Raw genomic sequence first — 18,728 nt, 5'->3', positions numbered from 1 at the left:
ATACCACAACTGATATGTAGTCTAGTTGCCTTCCAGACCCATTTCCCCACTCTATATTGACACTTTTATTGTTTTCGTATCCTATAAAAACTTTAGTTGCTAAGGAAACAGCAAAATATGTAAACCTACAATTATTGTTTAATTGCATCCTCTTTTGTACAGATTGTGCACTTATCTCCCGACGTTTCAATGGAGATGGCGTTTGGTAATGACCATGGAAATAAAGCCGTGACCACCCCCTCCACATCTGCTGAGTCAGCAGTCACCTTCCCCCCTTCCCAGCTCTTGTCCGGCCAGGGCTACCTGTTAGCTAGACTAACACATGACACGTCGTGGCCCATTCTATTGGACACGCTAACTAAGCTACTGGACTCAAAGCAAGCAAGACAATGGTAAGTGCTTGTAAGTTACTCACTATACATTGTACCCCAACTCTCCCCCTTTCTTTCCAATATCCCTTTTCTCTCCCTATCCCCCCTTTCCCACCATCCTGTGATACTGTCGTAGTACTATGATATTGATTTTGTGTATGTGTGTCTAGGCTAACCAAAATATCACTAGAGCTTGTAATGATCTTTACCATTTACCATTTACCCATTACATCATGCAAACAAGAGCTACTCTTGGTGTGCAAACCATGTGGCTCCAATACGCCTCATTAAGCGTACTCACTTTTGTTTTTAAATGCTACTACGTTTAGAATTTCTTTTTTTGTAGGTCTGCTACTCCTACATGTTTCAATAATGAGTGACTAATGTCCCCCTACCCCCCTACCCATAGGTTAACCCCATCAGCTGTACTGGACTTTGTATGGGCGTGTCTACATAAGCCGTCCCTCTGGCAGGAAAGGGTTAAAAAAGAAGCAATCGTCAGCAGTAGCTTCAGTTTTGTAAGTGATAATTATATCTCTGTCGTCATAGCCAGAATTGTCGATGTGATGACTATTTTTAACCTTCAATTCAAAATGTTTCGCCTATGGTGTCGTAAACTAGGCGCAACCAGGCCTAAGATGTGGTTATTTTTGTCTAAAGCTATGTAGGTGGTTTAGTACCGACCACCACCACCAAGGCATCCCTATACAAATGTACATGTATACCGTATAGCTAACGTACGTGTGACTAAATTTAACAACTTTGCGAGTGCTTATAAATATGGTTGCATAAAATAGCATATGTGTAACACTTAACAACAACCCATACTGTATGGCAAATATATCAAATTTCAACTACCAAAATATTATGGTAATATGGTAATATGATATAAGGAACCACACCATTCTCCATTAATGATAGCTTTAAGTACCAACCTCTGTGCAAAGCAAAGTAATTGGTATGTCATAATTCAATTACTTACTCCCTACTTTCACATTGCAGGGTATCAACAAAGATTGTCACCTTATTTTAACCCATTCCCAACTGGAGTGTCTTGTGGGTTACATACTAAAAGAGGCAGCTGGATATATTGCAGATATCAAGGGGTTAACAACTCTTACTGTACGAGAGGAAAGTGAATTGTAAGCCAAAAATGATATTTTAATTCTAATTAAGTGTTGGAACTTTCAGATCGATTGAAGCTAAAGAGGTGATCTATGCACGTCTACCATTATTGATGACGTGTTGCCACGACAACGTTTCGTCCCTGCGGATAGTAGTCAAACATCTACAATCCAACACCAGGTATAAACGAACGTACATACATACATACATCTTGCTTATAAATTATAACTTGATAAAAAAAAATTTGTGTATAAAAAGATGCCCACAATTACACAATATAATTATGCAATATGGTGTGTACGTTTATCTACATAATAATTATGTGCAAAGCTAGCTATAATTATGTCTAAGGCTTAGTAATCATTGTCATAAATATTCTCATCTTCATCAAGTGGGGATTGCAATGGAGGGTATTTCGATGGAGGGAATTGCAATCCCGTCCACTGCGATTGAGGGGATTGCAATGGAGGTGATTGCAATGGAGATGATTGCAATGGAGGAACTACGTCTACATAGCCATCATCGTCTTCTAGCGGAGGGGAGGAGTTGCCGTTGTTTTGAGTACCCTCATTGACAGAACTGTGTGGAATGTCACTCTTCTTTCTCTCCCTCCCTATCTGCGGGACCCATTGATTAACCGATTCGTAGTGTGTTTGTGCTCTAGGTCTAATTGGAATGGCTGATGCTTTAGAATAATCATCATCAGGTATTTCATTATCGTAAATATCTTCGTCTTCGTAGTTATCTCCAGCTGTGTTTGTATTTTCAATAATAATCTCCCCATCTGGTGTGTCATTGTCATATATATTTTCGTCGTCGTACACTTCATCTTCCCCTGTTGTTGTATAAGCAATGGCTGTTTCGAGCAGCTCTTTTTCTACCGTGTCATTGTCGTAGATATTTTCTTCTTCGTCTGAATTCGGTGATAATGGATTACTGTCGTATATTTCTTCTATTTCATCTATTTCAATGGTTTTTGAATTGTTTGGCAGGAGATAGCTAGTAGAGGAAGGGTTTTGTGTTTCAGCTGTGTCTCTATGGAAATAATCGGTAGTGCGTACTGTCTGAGATGTTTCTATATTATTGTGTGTGCTGTTGCTAGGCTGCGCATGTGCTCTTTGTTGTATTGGGTCTTTGTCTTGTGGATCAAGGGAGCTCATTCTGTGAGCTGTAAGGTATGGGATAAAGAAAGTAAACTCAACACATGCATCTGGAGATAACTCAGTATAACAAGGATGACAGTAGGAAACTATAATTATACCTATATAAGGAGAGTACAAGCTATAGTATACTGCACGTGTGTATTAACTATATGCACAAAAAGTACAAACAGACAGTGGTATTATTTACTGCAATTAAGGACTTAAAATACTTCAAATTCTAGGTTCACAGAGTGTATGTATTGTATAATTATATGCATCATTTTGTATGTTTGAGACTTCACTCACGGTTCTCCACGTCAGGTTTTCGTTTCATTTTCAATGTGAATTTCCTGCTTCTTTTCTTTCGTCTACGGCCAAGTATACAAGCACACCCAAACGTCACGCAAATTAATATCACTCCTGATCCACCTACGACCATCGAGGTCAGAAGCAATCCTGAGATTAATGGACTGAAAAACGGGGGCTCTTGTGTAGTGGAGTTGGTAGGTGTAGGCTGACTTCCATTGGATATGGGCTGTAAAATGGTTGTTGGTATTATTGTGGTGGGGGGTGGTGGTGGAGTTGACTGTGTTTGGATTACGGTTGTAGACACGGTTGTAGACACGGTTGTAGACACGGTTGTAGACACATTCTGACCTATACAGAGGAAAAAAGCCTTCTAGTTTATGTCTTGTCATTGTGTGTGTATTGAATAACAGATACTGTAAGCTTGTAGAATAATGGGCTATAGAATGACTGTGGGTGGCTCTATATGCACAATGCACTATGTTCTCTTGACTATTTAACTCACCAAGAGTCCCACTCAACAAAAATAGGTGTCCTAGGGCTGCTAGCCAACAGTGCACTCTCATAGCTTTATCACAAGCTACACTGGTTGTTCTTTAGTACTGAAGCTGTGTACATGCGCTACTAGGGGCTGAGTGTCAGATAGTGCTTTGATAGGGTATCCTGGTTGAGTTGATTCCCACACATTCCATAGCAGCTGCTAGTAGTGTACACTAAGTACATGTATAGCTTGCAGTACAGCTATGTATAGCGTTTCATGTGGTATGTGTTTGTGAGGTGGGAAACTGTAGCATTCATGGGATCATGTGATCCATGCATGTAGGAAACTGGAATTGAATTCATGGTTTTTTGCATGACTAATGGTTAGCAACTGACTAAAAGCTGCTCGCATATAGCGTTTCATGTGTTACAGAGATGTGAATATAATTGTACTGTACATGTATGAATTCTATAATTATAATTACAGGTTTTGATGTAGCATCTGTCAATAACACATGTAGCTGTATTAATTTTAACTTTATATAACGGAATTTACTTGTTATAGTGGATAGAAATCGACTGGTTGCTCAACCTTGACATGGCTCTCTTACGACAGATTGTAGCTTGCACCAACTACAGCAAAGGCGCGGTAATGAAACCAAGGCACTCAGCTGCAGGGAGGACAAACCCATACAGCTGAGCAGCTATCGATATCCACCAGGGGAAACCTGTGTTCCTGTTTCTCTAGGCCTATACATGCATTCGTTGGGGTGTGTCTCAATGTTTTCATATGCCTCATTTCTTTCGGTTTCAACGCTCTCTTATTCAAAGCCCATCACAAGAGACTCCATAGGGCTCATAGGGTCTCTCAGTCTGTGAGTGTGTGGTTGTATAGGTGTGGTTGGTCAGTAAAGAGGAGGAGTCGGGATCTTTGGTATTAAAGACAGCTGTGTAGAGTAAAGAGATTATATAATACACATTTGTTACACGGAAATCCTAGTGGATCAGACCATATTAGTCAGTGTACAGTCAGTCAGTTCCTGTTATGGTGATTCAGTTTCTGCAGGTATTCATCCATGCATGCATGCTCTTCAAGTGTATACACACAGCATATTCACAAGTGTGTACACACAGCATATTCTGTGGCTGTCACAATGAATGAACTGATCAATGTTCCTTAATACCGTCTGTATTGTTTTTAATACGTGTTTTGTAGAACATGTGACTTACAATTGTGCACTCTTCCACACGACCTTTGCCACTGACCACACACCACCACCACGGCTGATAGTATTAGCTATTGTTTGTTGTTGTACTTCCTCCACTTCCTGTTACAATTGTTACCCCCTGCATGGGTATACAATTGCCCCCCACTGAGAAATCTCCCCACATCACACTGAAATGTGAAAGAACGTTTTGTCTGATTCTCTCATTAATGGTGGGAGAGTAATCCTATTCTTTCAAGAGAAGGTTCCTGCAAGTTTTGTTGATCTCATTTTCTGGCGCTAATAAAGAGACTAGTGTACTGACAGGTGTATCTTGAGCTTGCAGTTTACCGGTGGCTACTGTCTGTGCATGTGTACTCCATTTCGTTTTGCTTGATACTATACGTAATTCTATTCCATTGTTTTTCACATCAAGATAATTCTTCACCATAATTATTTCTGCAGCTTCCCCTCCTTGAGTTGGCAGCTGCTTGTACAGTTGTACCATGCCGACGAGAGAGTCATGTTTGTGGTGAATGAGCCGGCCACCCTCTCAGTGGCCGCCCTGGACTCCAACCTACCGTCCAAGGTAACACTCGGGGATCTGTCTCTGTCTGCATACTCTTGCCTTAGTGGGAGGTATTTTCTCTCTAAATGGCAGATTTAATTCATGCTCAGTACTATAGTGTATAATGTGACTTATAAACACGTGTGTTGCACTAACAAATCTAGCGAAGCTAACACCCACTCCACCCCACACACACAGTTGGACACAGAGCTCCACAACCTCCTATCAGCCATGGCTAGCGCTAGTCCTGGCTCTGATAGCCGTGACAAAATGGCGTCTGCTGCCCTCCTTTGTCGTAAGATAGCTATTCTTCACCCTGCCCTGATGTTGAGACAGCTGCCAATGATGGGATGGTTGCTACGAGGCAGGGCTCACCTGACAATAGGAGAGTTCCGGAACCAAAATCACAAGAAAGTGTTTGTTAATATCTTCTCAATATTGGAGCAGCTACAACCCCTAATCTTCAAAAACTCTCAGGTCAGTTTTTGCTCACCATAGATTAGGGAAAAAATGCATGGGCTATATATATAGCCTATCTTTCGGAGCTATCTTTGCTTGTCCATAGCTTGTGTTGTAAACGTCTGAGTTTTTACTAGGTCTCCCACCAGTCATGGATTTGGATGTACAATGTCATTTTAGTTCCAATTCAACATCAGTGCTATACTCTTGGTTCTACGTATATACGTATATACGTATATTTATACAGGCTGATGCATTGAACTCGTGTTTGGAAGCTAACTTTGAGTTCTTAAAGGTAAAGTTATTTAGGTTTGCCGTGCAGTACACTGTGATTGTGTCTCCCTATGCAGAATCAATGTATGGAGAATAAGAAGCACCAATCGTTTGTGAACAGTTTTGCCAACTTTCTGGTCAGCTATGCACAAAACAACAGAGCAAAGGTCGCCCCCCTTCTCTATGACAACATGGACACACTGAGGTATACTATAATAATTATCGTGGAGTGATCAAATTGATAATCAATTCTTATACATACGTACACATAATTAATGCTTTTGTGGAAAGTCTCTATTAATATTATTCAGATCTCTCAGCGAAATTTACTCAAACAAGAAATCCAATCTGAAATCGTTAGTCGAGTGCTTCCCTGTGCCAATTGAGGGGGTTGCTATTACAAAATCCTCCCCTGCCCCCCTGACGTACACCATGATACCCCCAGTGGACGGTGGGCACGGTTTGACTCACGAGCAGGTCATGCCATTTCTGAAGAAGCTTGAAAGTGGACAGCAAAGAGAAGGTAAGCTTTGGATTGTAGCTATTTGCATTCTGGGAGTGAGTTGCCATTGAAGGTGGGGCAAACTATGAAACAGCAATTATTAGCAAATAACTTTTTCCTGCACTCTGCATGTGACTGTACTTTGTGCAGTGAAAGTGCAGTAGAATTTTAACGATATGTATACTGTACCATTATGTTTATACCCAGAGGAGGTGTGGTTCAGCTCCAGCAATCAGTCTTGAGCCTCCGCCCACGCCGTGATTGCTGAGTGTAATCAGAGGCTAATTGCTTGAGCTGCACCGCGCCTGGTGTCTACCACACTGGCAATCACATACATACGTAGGATTATATATTTTTTGGCTGTGTTAGATATTCTGAAGGTGCTACATGACTTGGAGGAAACATCACATCATTCAGTCGACATCCTAAAACATTTTGTGGTAAGTTTTAAGAGCTACTTCATGTCGTCTTTAACTTCCTCTCGTCCCTATAGCCGGAGCTGTGTAGAATCATTCAAGACCCTGAGCTAGCTACATCTAAAGTTGCTCACAACTTACTACTAAGACACTTTAAAAAATCCCCAAGGTGAGCCATCACTACGTACTTAGCATGCGTCTTTTATTGTTAAAGTATTTGGCATTATTTTTGACTGGGCAAAACCTTTGTTTGGATCAACCAACTTTTAAACAAAAACATACATTCTGTATCTCAGAGACGTCTATCACATGACATGTTTAGATCAGAAATCTGGGATTACTCAAAATCCATCGATGTTAAAGCACAGATCAAAAGAATGTCGGGTTTATTACAACATATTGTCTCTAACTACTAGACGATCACAGCTTCAAACACATTAGCTCATGTTTATACATTAACATGTTTGTCTCCATGCAGCTCTGTGGGAGATCTGTTACCGTCATTTATCAGCTGCTTGGAGTCACATGATCCAAGAGTAGTGACAGCCGCCATTGGGAGCATCAAAGATCTGGTTCTCTTATGCAAAGGTGAGCTCATAGAATTCAATTTAATCAATGATTTGGGGACTCTTTCAGCGCTGCCATAACTTGAATTCTGTGAATCCCAATTTAACGAGTTTATGATTTTATGAAAGCTTTAGAAAGATACTTTTTTCAAATGGTGTCATCAAAGTTCATATTTGAGAAATAAAAATGTTTGCCAATTTCGGCCACCATGTGGTCCAAGGCCGAAAAATGACAAGTTATGGCCCCATCTAATGTTAAGGTCTTATTCTAAACTTTCAGAAAATAAATTTGATCAATGATAGTTAAAGTTATGGCTGCTCAAAGATGTTCAATTACATGTTCAATCAATGGTTCAGGGACTTGAATTTCGTCGATCCAATTGCATTCCTGATTATCTCCCCCCCCCCCCCCCTCCCATATACACACAGCTGAAGATGCACAGATTTTGCTGAGTCTGCTGTTTCAACTGTGTGTTCGTCCCACCCTCTCCTGTACTAGTGAACTTATGAAGGCAGTAGAAGCTTGTACCTCACATACTTTTAAGTAGCTCATTAATGATTATCGTTTTATTGTATTTCCCATGGCCCTATAACTCACACCTCACACAGTTTTGTATTTAAGAATTTTGTGACAAATTATTGTCAGTGGAAAAGGAAAAACAGTAGGGGGGGGGATAATGATACACACACATACATCAAATAAACCAACTACTGCGGCAGTAAAGCGGTTGACTCCCATAGTTTCATTAATATTGGAGCAGAGTAACGTTGAGAGTAATAATTGTGCAAGACATTCAGTAAAAAGTTACTTTTGAAACTAATGACCTAGATCTGTCATGAGATCCAGGCCATCTTTGTGTAATTGTAAGCTAGATACAAAAAATGTACATTTTGTATACAAATTCAATGTTGAAAATAATTTTGGCTGGAGGACACAAAAGTACATGTACACACACACAGACACACATCAAAATCATCTATACATATACCATGCGTACGTGTGCACAATAAAGTACTACGTATACTGTGTCAGTAAAGTGGTTCTAGATTGATCTTGATATCATTCTTGCTCCGTAATACAATTTTAGAGTCTGCCTCAACTTTGTGTCTTTGTACTAGCGATAACTTGAATCTGTTTAGAATGGAGGCAATCACAATCCTCTCTTCATTCAGAGCAAAGTTCTGTCCAATGCAGTTTCGCTGACCACCAGAGAATGGAACGTAGGCATAGGGGTCACGACCCTCACAGTTGCTGGGGTTAAAACGAAGAGGGTCGTACTCATCGGGATTCTCCCAAGTGTCCGACTGACGATGAATACAGCGAATGTCGATACCAACTCTGACTCCCTTTGGAACGAGACAGCCATCCAACTCAAACTCTTCATTGGTTTCTCGAGATATAAAGAAGACAGGAGGGTAGAGTCTCATGGCCTCTTTAATAGCCCACAGAGTGTACTTGAGCTCTTTAATATCATCATAGTCAAGGGTCTCTCGTCCCTGAAGCACACTCCTCACCTCCTCACGCACTTTCTCCTGTGCCTCAGGGTGCTTTGCTAGACAGTACAGGGTCCAGCACATCCCACTGGTCGTCGTGTCATGGCCCTCAAACATGAACGTGTCCACTTCATCTCGGATCTCTTGATCAGTGAGGCCATTGCCTTCCTCGTCTCTAGCTATGAGCAGAACGTCCAGGAAATCAAGGTACTTCCCCTTCTTTCTAGTCCGCAGCTCACTCTCAGAAAGTTGTGTCTTGTCTTCACCAATTCTTAATTCTTTCTTTCGGTTCTGAATGACCATGTTGGAATAGTCGTGAGCTGTATTGCAGTGCTTCCTAAAGGTGCGGCCATCCTTGGTCAAGTAGTAGTACAAATCCCACCGTGCAGGCACGGATGTGAATCTGCGAGTTGTTAGTTCGACAATCTCTTGAACAGAGTGTATGTACGGATGCCTACTCGACTCGATCTGGCAGTCACTGCTGAAGCTGAAGGAGCATTGCAGAATAATGTCCAGAGATAACAGGCTCACACACTCAAACAGTTTCACGGGATCGTTGACCCTTGCTGCAGCAGACCACTTGTCCATCATCACCCCGAGGCATCTATTGTACACACTGATGTAAGGCATGAGAATAGCGTAATGGAAAGCTGGGGTTAGTAGTCGTCGGTTCCGAGACCATTTATTCCCCTCCGAGATGAGCAGACCATCTCCTAGCCACGGCCTCAGCAAGTCATAGCCAACCTTGTTCTTGGGTTGTTTTAGCACTTTGGGCAACAGTGAACAATGTCTAACAGTCAGCATGACAAAGAAAGGTCCTATCCATAACTTTGTCATCTTGATCTTGTTGTCACTCACATATTTAATATAGTTCAATGTTTCTACATCATCCTCAAACATTTTCCTGATATAGGGCATGCTTCCCAAAAGCCAGTGCATGTTGGGCATGTCAGGAACATCTTTCAGAGCTACTGCTCTCTTGTGCAGAGTCTGAGCAATCGCTGTCAGCTTATAGAGTAGGACAGCACACAGGCAGAGGGCAGGGATAGCAAGCACTGACAGATAGTCCATGGTAAAGAACTGAAGGTATACAGTAATAGCACTACAGTACTCATGTACCGGTGTCATAGGATCGGGCGACAGTTTCTCCCCCGGAGCCTGCGGTCTTAGGACAATGCCTCCCCCCCCCCCCCTCCCCGGTGGTTTCGTCCTAGGACAGAATCCCCGCCCCCAGGATATATATCATCCGGGTACATGTACCCTGTCAAAACCTTTATAGTATAATAAGCGTGTGTGTGCATGCGAAATGTATAGACTGCCGGTGTCTCTACACTTGAACAACATGCACTGAGTTCGGTCCGGAAGTTACTATTGAAGGGGCTGGAGTCTATGGGGGGTGATCAGTGCCAAAACCTCCAGCTCTTTTTATTTAGTACTAAAATCATTTGCATAGTGAAGTTCTACATACAAATGACGCGCTCTCTCTTATTTGCATGGTGAAGTTCTACATACAAATGATACTCTTATTTGCATGGTGAAGTTCTACATACGAATGATACTCTTATTTGCATGGTGAAGTTCTACATACAAATGATACTCTCATTTGCATGGTGAAGTTCTACATACGAATGATACTCTCATTTGCATGGTGAAGTTCTACATACAAATGATACTCTCATTTGCATGGTGAAGCTCTACATACAAAAGATACTCTCGCATTTGCTACTCCCCTTTTCACCTAAGAAAAGGCTCAGGGGAGAGAGTAATTTTTTTAACTCCGTTATTGGACACGCCCACTTATGTGACCAAAAAGGATTGCCACATGAGCGGGCGTGTCCAACACGTAGTTGATATGTTAATTAAAATGTCCGTCTATACTATAATGTTAATTGTGTCCTCCTTCAATATGCCACTATAAATTTACAGTTGTCCTATAGGGGCATGCGTGAAGAATGTCACGCTCCCACAATGTTAACGTCCTAACAACTCGCGTGCCACCACTCACGCATGTACTATTTCTGTTGCTATATAGCCTCGAGTATAAAATACATTTCTGACGGTCTGGGATCAAAGCTGAATAAACACCCACACATTATGTAGTGGTTTGTTCTAATTGTATTCCAACCTTCCCTTTTTCATCCGAGCCCTTCCTTACAGATGAAAAAGGGAGTGGTTTCAAGTTAATGCAAATATATATGAGAGTGTACATGTCATTGTAAAACTAACAAAGCTTATCATTTGCCATGCAGCGTTATTTGTATGTAGAACTTCTCATTTGTATGTAGAACTTTCATCGTATGTAGAACTTCACCATGCAAATAAGAGTATCATTTGTATGTAGAACTTCACCATGCAAATAAGAGTATCATTTGTATGTAGAACTTCACCATGCAAACAAGAGAGAGCGTGTCATTTGTATGTAGAACTTCACCATGCAAACAAGAGAGAGCGTGTCATTTGTATGTAGAACTTCACCATGCAAATGAGAGTATCATTTGTATGTAGAACTTCACCATGCAAATGAGAGTATCATTTGTATGTAGAACTTCACATGCAAATAAGAGAGAGCGTGTCATTTGTATGTAGAACTTCACCATGCAAATGAGAGTATCATTTGTATGTAGAACTTCACATGCAAATAAGAGAGAGCGTGTCATTAGAACTTTACCATGCAAATAACTATATAAAAAGAACTGAAGGTTTTGGCACTGATCACCCCCCATAGGAGTCGAGGCTATAATTGACCATGCACATAATAAAAAAAATTATGAAGCCATAATTATTATGGCTTCATTTAGCGATCTCCATGTACCTATCGCCATAATCCTGCTGTCATATAATTATAGATCACTTACATTGCCTGACAATGAATGTATCTATATAATGGCCTAGAATATACTGGCCCTATTTTACCCCTCCATCCATACCTATGCTTTAAGTTTATGCATAATTATGTGCGGTTGACAAGTATGTTGGACTTCTACATGGAAATGCCATGTAGAGCTAGTAATCGTTTCCCATGGCCCATAACTCATTAATCTACACCTTATTACACAGTTTTGTATTTTAACAAGTTACTGCAGTGGAAAAGGCATAACAGTAAGGGGGGGGGGGGGGGGAGCAATAATATAAATGTTACAACACACACACATAGCATCAAATAAAGTGGTTGACTCCACAGTTTTTGTAATTGTTAGTCCATGGCAGAGGCTCAGGGCCATATATAGAGTAACGTTGAGAGTAATAATTGTGCAGGACATTCGAGTAAAAAGCATTACTTTTGAAACTATGACCTCCATCATAATTATATCAGAGATCCATCTTTTAATTGTGATTGTTTTATAGAACGTGAAAAGATTAAATAATTGGCAGGGGGATATAAAAAATACACACACACACACCAAAATATCTAAATTTATATACCATGCACGCACACTAAAAAGTACTACCATGTCAGTACAGTGGTTCTAGATTGATCTTGATATCATTCTTGCTCCGTAACACAATTTTAGCGTCTGCCTCAACTTTGTGTCCTTGTACTAGCGATATCTTGAATCTGTTTAGAATGGAGGCAATCACAATCCTCTCTTCATTCAAAGCAAAGTTCTGTCCAATGCAGTTTCGCTGACCACCAGAGAATGGAACGTAGGCATAGGGGTCACGACCCTCACAGTTGCTGGGGTTAAAACGAAGAGGGTCGTACTCATCGGGATTCTCCCAAGTGTCCGACTGACGATGAATACAGCGAATGTCGATACCAACTCTGACTCCTTTTGGAACGAGACAGCCATCCAACTCAAACTCTTCATTGGTTTCTCGAGATATAAAGAAGACAGGAGGGTAGAGTCTCATGGCCTCTTTAATAGCCCACAGAGTGTACTTGAGCTCTTTAATATCATCATAGTCAAGGGTCTCTCGTCCCTGAAGCACACTCCTCACCTCCTCACGCACTTTCTCCTGTGCCTCAGGATGCTTTGCTAAACAGTACAGGGTCCAGCACATCCCACTGGTCGTCGTGTCATGGCCCTCAAACATGAACGTGTCCACTTCATCTCGGATCTCTTGATCAGTGAGGCCATTGCCTTCCTCGTCTCTAGCTATGAGCAGAACGTCCAGGAAATCAAGGTACTTCCCCTTCTTTCTAGTCCGCAGCTCACTCTCAGAAAGTTGTGTTTTGTCGTCACCAATTCTTAATTCTTTCTTTCGGTTCTGAATGACCATGTTGGAATAGTCATGAACTGTGTTGCAGTGTTTCCTAAAGGTGCGGCCATCCTTAGTCAAGTAGTAGTACAAGTCCCATCGCGCAGGCAGGGATGTGGATCTGCGAGTTATTAGTTCGACAATCTCTTGAACAGCGTGTATGTACGGATGCCTACTCGACTCGATCTGGCAGTCACTGCTGAAGCTGAAGGAGCATTGCAGAATAATGTCCAGAGATAACAGGCTCACACACTCAAACAGTTTCACGGGATCGTTGACCCTTGCTGCAGTAGACCACTTGTTCATCATCACCCCGAGGCATCTATTGTACACACTGATGTAAGGCATGAGAATAGCATAATGGAAAGCTGGGGTTAGTAGTCGTCGATTCCGAAACCATTTATTCCCCTCAGAGATGAGCAGACCGTCTCCTAGCCACGGCCTCAGCAAGTCATAGCCAACCTTGTTCTTGGGTTGTTTTAGCACTTTGGGCAACAGTGAGCAATGTTTAACATTCAGCATGACAAAGAAAGGTCCTATCCATAACTTCGTCATCTTGATCTTGTTGTCACTCACATATTTAATATAGTTCAATGTTTCTACATCATCCTCAAACAATTTCCTGATATAGGGCATGCTTCCCAAAAGCCAGTGCATGTTGGGCATGTCTGGAACATCTTTCAGAGCTACTGCTCTCTTGTGCAGAGTGTGAGCAATGGCTGCCAGCTTATAGAGTAGGACAGCACACAGGCAGAGGGCAGAGATGGTAAGCACTGACAGATAGTCCATGGTAGAGAAGGTATACGGTAATACGTACCGTCACTGACTCACTGCCTAGCTAGCTAGCTCGAGCTCGAGCGCTCTTGCTCCTCCTCTATATTCTGCATAATTATGACAATCGACTTGAAACCACGCCCCTTTCCCAAAAGAAAGGGCGTGGTTTATAATCTGACCTGGATCACACCCTTATGCATGCTTTAAAAAGCAAGGCACTCTGCAGTAAAATATATGGGTACAATAATACTAGTAAATAGTGACGGTAACATAATTATTAGATAGCAATATTCCATTCAAGTAGTATGCCCAACGAAAGTGCAAATTTGGAAGCTCTCCATACTTAATTATACAGTAAAGAACACAAGAAAAAGACGCACAAACACATGTACATTGTGGTATACCTAACTGTCATTGAGTTAATTCCTAAACGAGTATGTCCTAAAACCAACATTTCTCAAGCCACTTTCAGAGTCTGTTTTCCTGTTAACCTTGCCTCCAAACGATGGTGATGGAATATTGTTCTCAACAGACTGAAGTGCAACTCTTGTATTTGGTTTTTCTGGCTCTTCGAATGATTTGAAAGTTTTCGAGAATTGTTTACTTGTTACAGAATGGCAGCCATTCGGAGAATTCATGAGTGTTTCTTCAGAGCCTTGCATTGAGGTCGGGGTGGGGCCAACTAGACCAGTGGTGAGTGCTCGCATATCGAGAGGAGTGTCTTCAGCTCCATTGCACTGGGAGAATAGAGTGTCTTCGGTTTCCATGTGCTCACTTGTTTTGTCTTTATCAGCACAAGCCAGGGGTTTGAAAACAGACACATTTATCCTCTTAAGGCTTCGATTTGGTGGGCTAGAGAGAGCAGATTCGTCATTGTCAAATATCGGTTGTGGGAATCCAGAGCCAGTGGGGTTAATTGTGATAGAGCAGTAGGAAGAACTATACGGAGAAGAAATGGCATCGAGTTCTGAGGCACTGAAATGAACTTGATTCGGGGATTGCGATTCCTCTGAAGGGTAGCTCAATTGGTCATCACCGATATCTGAACAATTGGTGCTGGAATCGGAGCTGAGTGTTGGAGATACTTGGTTGAGGTAGCAGTTGTCGGATAGGAATGAGAGGAGCTTATCCCGTTTGCTGCTATGGCGATGTGGTTTGGGGGTGGGTGTGAAGAGCTGTAAAGATGCGTCCGGATGCATTCCTAATTGTTCCTTGAACTCGGCGTACGACATTGGCTTGTGTTTGCTGATGCCTCCAAATGTGTCACTGGCATACCTGCAACAGGAAAGAGGGCAAAGGTATATAATGGATGATACGCACACAGCGTTCTGTTGAGGATACATGTATATAGGATTGCATACAGACCTGTATAGTACATAATACTCAGCAGACATTAAATTTTGATCACATTAAAACCGAAAGCTTTTTTAGAGTATCAAAGAATCCTACAAAATTAGCAAAATGATGTGCACATAGCTAGTGACTTGTTGCCCTTACCTAGCAGTGACTGACTCCAGCTTGACCTTGCGGTAGTCCAGTATCAAGTTCTTGTCAGTGAGACACTCATCATAGATGGCCAGACAACATCGCTTTAGGCCACTCACAGCAAAGCCAGTAGCCTCTACCATCCTCTGAGGCCAGGGGAACTCTGGGAGGAGAGTGAGAGAAGGTTCAAATGATGCATGTGACTAGTCAACTAGTTGCACAGTCAGCCTAAAATAGAGCACATTCTACAAGGCTGCATGAACACACATAACACACATACCACCAACCACTCAGTACCAACCACTACACAGCCATAGTTACACAACAGAGACACAAGTGCACACAATAATTATACCCACCTACTCCGAGGAGTATCCTTGCCTCCAGGAGACAGGCAGCAGCAAGATGTGAGGCTGAGTAGCGTCCAAAGCGTGCGTGGAGGAGCAGACACTCTGAGAGGTAGTAGGTCATGTTCCTAGTGGAGGAGTCTGCCTCCACCAGGTCCAGCACCACGTCCAGGTAGTCAGTGATCATCTCCTTCTGCAGAGAGAGGGGGCAGAATAAGTCATTAGGACGTACTCTGTTATAATTATGAAATATAGCGCTGCTAAGGATTACTAGCTCTGATATACGATATGCCAAAACACCTACACTAGATATGCACACTAGCTACACTGTAATCTTAGTACACAATCTTGTACATACATGCTTGTACAAGTACATACCTGCAGACTGTATCTAGTTCAGCTAGGCTCAGCACTAGTCTAGTCTATAGCACAGTCGATCTACACACACAAAACGTACCTTGACCTCCCCGCACTAGTCTAGTCTATAGCACAGTCTACACACATAAAACGTACCTTGACCTCCCCCTTGAAGGTGGCCACGAGTCCTCCCATCATTCTCACCACGTCCTCATACTGATACGTCTCCTCAGTCAACCACGACGCCTCTCGCACTGTCAGAATGAACTCACTACTCCAGCGAGCGGCCAATAGGAGAGCAGTGATCCCGAGCAGCTGCAGCTTTGAGCGAGGAATGGTGCGTTGGAGTAGATAGCGATCGATAATGCTGACAGCTAAGTGAACTGTTTGGGGAGAGAACGATTTCATGCCAGCAACTTCGATAATCCAGTCGATTAGGATGTATCTGCAGGGGGTATTGATTGTTTGTTTATGTGTACATGTGTAGCTGTGGAGGGTATTGATTGTTTATGTGTACATGTGTGTAGCTGTGGGGGGTAACTACTGTTGGTTGTTTATTTGTGTGGGTGTTTCTATGGTGATACTCTGTGGTAATAGTTGCTAGTTTGCGATGATAAGAGTGGATGGAATCAACGCCTCTAATATCCAAGGGAGGGATGTTTAGTACATAAAAGGGCTAACGAGATAAATTTCCACCTACCTGACACCCCCACTATATTCCCTTACCTAGGGGGCATAAATACTAATACTTTGTGGTGAAATCTAATCTCTAAGGAGCTCTAGGGACTTGGGCCTCCAAGGAGCAGTAGTACTTTCCATAGATAGAGAGGGTTAACAAATTATTAAGTACAACAACAAAAAGCTCTAATCTCTAACGCTGGAACACACAGTGACACAGTCATCCCTAATCACTCACCTGACATTGTGGGACATGTTCTCCTGTAGCTGGTACACACGCTCCCAGAGCACAGCTTTGGCCTGTCCAAACACTTCCCTCACAAAACCCATCGCCTCTGTCCTGCTGTGACCACCATAGAATCCTCTAACATAGGCAGAGCATAGCTCCAGTTGGGCACTCAGTAGGGACGAGGGGAAGCTCGCCTGGGACACAGTCGTTCTGAGCTCACGAAGTGGCTCCAGGGATTCCGCCAAAAGCTGGAGGGTGGGGAAATGTAAGAATAAAGTCAAATCGATTATTTCTATCAAGTTTTTTAAGGCAGTCTATCGAAACGAAATCAAGAAGCAAACTGTAAGCTAATTTTAGTAGTACACTCATCTCTTACTTTTTTCTTGTGAGTTCTTCTCCACGTTTCCAGTTTGGAGTGGATGCAACCTGCCTGAGAGCCTTGTTCGAACCACTGAGTGGCATCTGCCACTTCGGCCGCATCATCATGGAAACCAAGCACTTTCCCAATACAGTAGTGTAGTCCAGTGGAGTCCTGTGAAATTAACATTAATTTTGTGAGTTAAAAGATATCAAGTTAGGGGCTGCACACTAACAAATAATGGGAAGGTAGAATTTCAGCTAAAAGAACACCTTTATTCTGACCAGAGGCACTAAAGGGTGCAAGTGAGAGTGTTGATCGCTGCCATTAACAGGTTGGTCCACGCTAATATACTTATTCATACGCATTACCATGACAGCAAACAAATTCTCTGTAAGATACTACACCACAAGCTATGACCTACACACCTAAATGATGGGACCAGGGGCCTACTGTATCTGTCTTGAAATCCATCAGTTACAGTACACGTGCAGGGTAATGTGAGCTAGCCCCTATACAAGCAGCCTTCAACACAAAAACAAAACAATTTTAACAGAGTCTAACCTAATACTAAAGCAGTCTTTGCTACCACCCATTGCTCAACATGTACACACACTCTGGAAATGCGTAAGTTCTCACAGTATCTTATCACTCACAGTGTCAAAGCTGGCACAATGGTCCTTCATTCTCTGACAGACACACGCCTTACAGCACATGCTGTTGGAGGCCCATGGTGGTCGGAAGAGCACCCAGGAGAAGGGAGGGATGTGAGGGGTGAGCTGCTCCGCTCGGATCAGGTGCTCTGTCGCCTTAATCCCATTGGTCGCCTCGTATGTTCCTTTGCCAGAGCCTTCAGAAACTGGAGGGTGGGAGAGAAACATTAAAGCTATATGTACACACCACATATCCTGTAGTTGAAGGGTAACAAAACCACAGTAAAATACTCCTTAATTAAGGTTTCATTATTCATTATAAGGATTTCTTTAGAGTTATTGATCCAAGTACAAATATAAACTCAATAGCTGCCAATATTATGGTTACAGAATGGTGATTTGTGTACTACCTCCTTCACTGTAGAGGTGGGCCACAGCCAACATGATGAGAGCCTCCACATTGCCATGCTCAGCAGCTCTGCAAAATGTAAACAAGAGAATTATCACCACTACATTTAATTTTGCACAAGAGCCAGTAGCTACATACAATAAATTATACGTATGCATTAACTTGGTAGACAGAGGTCTCACTACCTTTGTATGAGGGTCTTGTTCTCGTTGGTTAGCCAGAGACAGTCACCCTCTAGTGTAGCACGGGCCCAGAGGTGTCTGCAGCCATTGTCATCCACTAGCTTCTGCAGTCTTGAGCATACCTGCAGACACATACACAATACAAATAA

At 42.3% G+C, this 18,728-nt stretch overlaps 5 protein-coding genes across 5 annotated transcripts in view; 1 reads left to right on the top strand and 4 right to left on the bottom strand.

Annotated features, from left to right (window-relative positions):
- The window catches only part of LOC135351292 (integrator complex subunit 1-like), a 62,107-nt gene extending 54,058 nt beyond the window's left edge, over window positions 1-8,049 (top strand). Inside the window, exons 16-28 of the mRNA XM_064550263.1 lie at window positions 163-392; window positions 781-889; window positions 1,374-1,513; window positions 1,563-1,676; window positions 5,095-5,218; window positions 5,396-5,674; window positions 5,904-5,951; window positions 6,007-6,134; window positions 6,241-6,452; window positions 6,801-6,871; window positions 6,925-7,016; window positions 7,326-7,435; window positions 7,843-8,049. Of these exons, the coding sequence (XP_064406333.1) occupies window positions 163-392; window positions 781-889; window positions 1,374-1,513; window positions 1,563-1,676; window positions 5,095-5,218; window positions 5,396-5,674; window positions 5,904-5,951; window positions 6,007-6,134; window positions 6,241-6,452; window positions 6,801-6,871; window positions 6,925-7,016; window positions 7,326-7,435; window positions 7,843-7,961 (1,776 nt within the window). The 3' untranslated portion in view covers window positions 7,962-8,049. The remainder of the gene's footprint in view (window positions 1-162; window positions 393-780; window positions 890-1,373; window positions 1,514-1,562; window positions 1,677-5,094; window positions 5,219-5,395; window positions 5,675-5,903; window positions 5,952-6,006; window positions 6,135-6,240; window positions 6,453-6,800; window positions 6,872-6,924; window positions 7,017-7,325; window positions 7,436-7,842) is intronic.
- LOC135351299 (uncharacterized) lies at window positions 1,673-3,701 on the bottom strand. The gene is made up of 3 exons (XM_064550271.1): window positions 3,450-3,701; window positions 2,945-3,295; window positions 1,673-2,664 (listed from the first exon to the last, which is right to left on the bottom strand). Exons 1-3 carry the CDS (start codon window positions 3,508-3,510, stop codon window positions 1,850-1,852), a joined length of 1,227 nt encoding a protein of 408 aa, XP_064406341.1. The 5' UTR covers window positions 3,511-3,701; the 3' UTR covers window positions 1,673-1,849.
- A 157-nt stretch (window positions 8,050-8,206) lies between the features above and the next one.
- On the bottom strand, window positions 8,207-10,077 carry LOC135351295 (ultra-long-chain fatty acid omega-hydroxylase-like). Its single transcript, XM_064550265.1, has one exon. The coding sequence runs from the start codon at window positions 10,033-10,035 to the stop codon at window positions 8,443-8,445; it is 1,593 nt and encodes a 530-aa protein (XP_064406335.1). The 5' UTR covers window positions 10,036-10,077; the 3' UTR covers window positions 8,207-8,442.
- A 2,152-nt stretch (window positions 10,078-12,229) lies between these two features.
- LOC135351671 (ultra-long-chain fatty acid omega-hydroxylase-like) lies at window positions 12,230-13,989 on the bottom strand. Its single transcript, XM_064550738.1, has one exon. It carries the CDS (start codon window positions 13,894-13,896, stop codon window positions 12,361-12,363), a length of 1,536 nt encoding a protein of 511 aa, XP_064406808.1. The 5' UTR covers window positions 13,897-13,989; the 3' UTR covers window positions 12,230-12,360.
- Window positions 13,990-14,206: 217 nt separating this feature from the next.
- Window positions 14,207-18,728, bottom strand: part of LOC135351669 (cyclin-F-like) — a 4,912-nt gene continuing 390 nt past the window's right edge. The window contains exons 2-10 of the mRNA XM_064550736.1: window positions 18,583-18,701; window positions 18,399-18,466; window positions 17,992-18,194; window positions 17,354-17,509; window positions 16,987-17,225; window positions 16,227-16,515; window positions 15,726-15,906; window positions 15,379-15,529; window positions 14,207-15,156 (exon numbers count right to left, since the gene is read on the bottom strand). Coding sequence (XP_064406806.1) covers window positions 14,301-15,156; window positions 15,379-15,529; window positions 15,726-15,906; window positions 16,227-16,515; window positions 16,987-17,225; window positions 17,354-17,509; window positions 17,992-18,194; window positions 18,399-18,466; window positions 18,583-18,701 — 2,262 coding nt within the window. The 3' untranslated portion in view covers window positions 14,207-14,300. The remainder of the gene's footprint in view (window positions 15,157-15,378; window positions 15,530-15,725; window positions 15,907-16,226; window positions 16,516-16,986; window positions 17,226-17,353; window positions 17,510-17,991; window positions 18,195-18,398; window positions 18,467-18,582; window positions 18,702-18,728) is intronic.

The sequence above is a fragment of the Halichondria panicea genome, chromosome 17, assembly GCF_963675165.1.
Source record: "Halichondria panicea chromosome 17, odHalPani1.1, whole genome shotgun sequence".
Classification (NCBI taxonomy): domain Eukaryota; kingdom Metazoa; phylum Porifera; class Demospongiae; order Suberitida; family Halichondriidae; genus Halichondria; species Halichondria panicea.
This window is presented reverse-complemented; position numbering and strand designations above follow the sequence as displayed.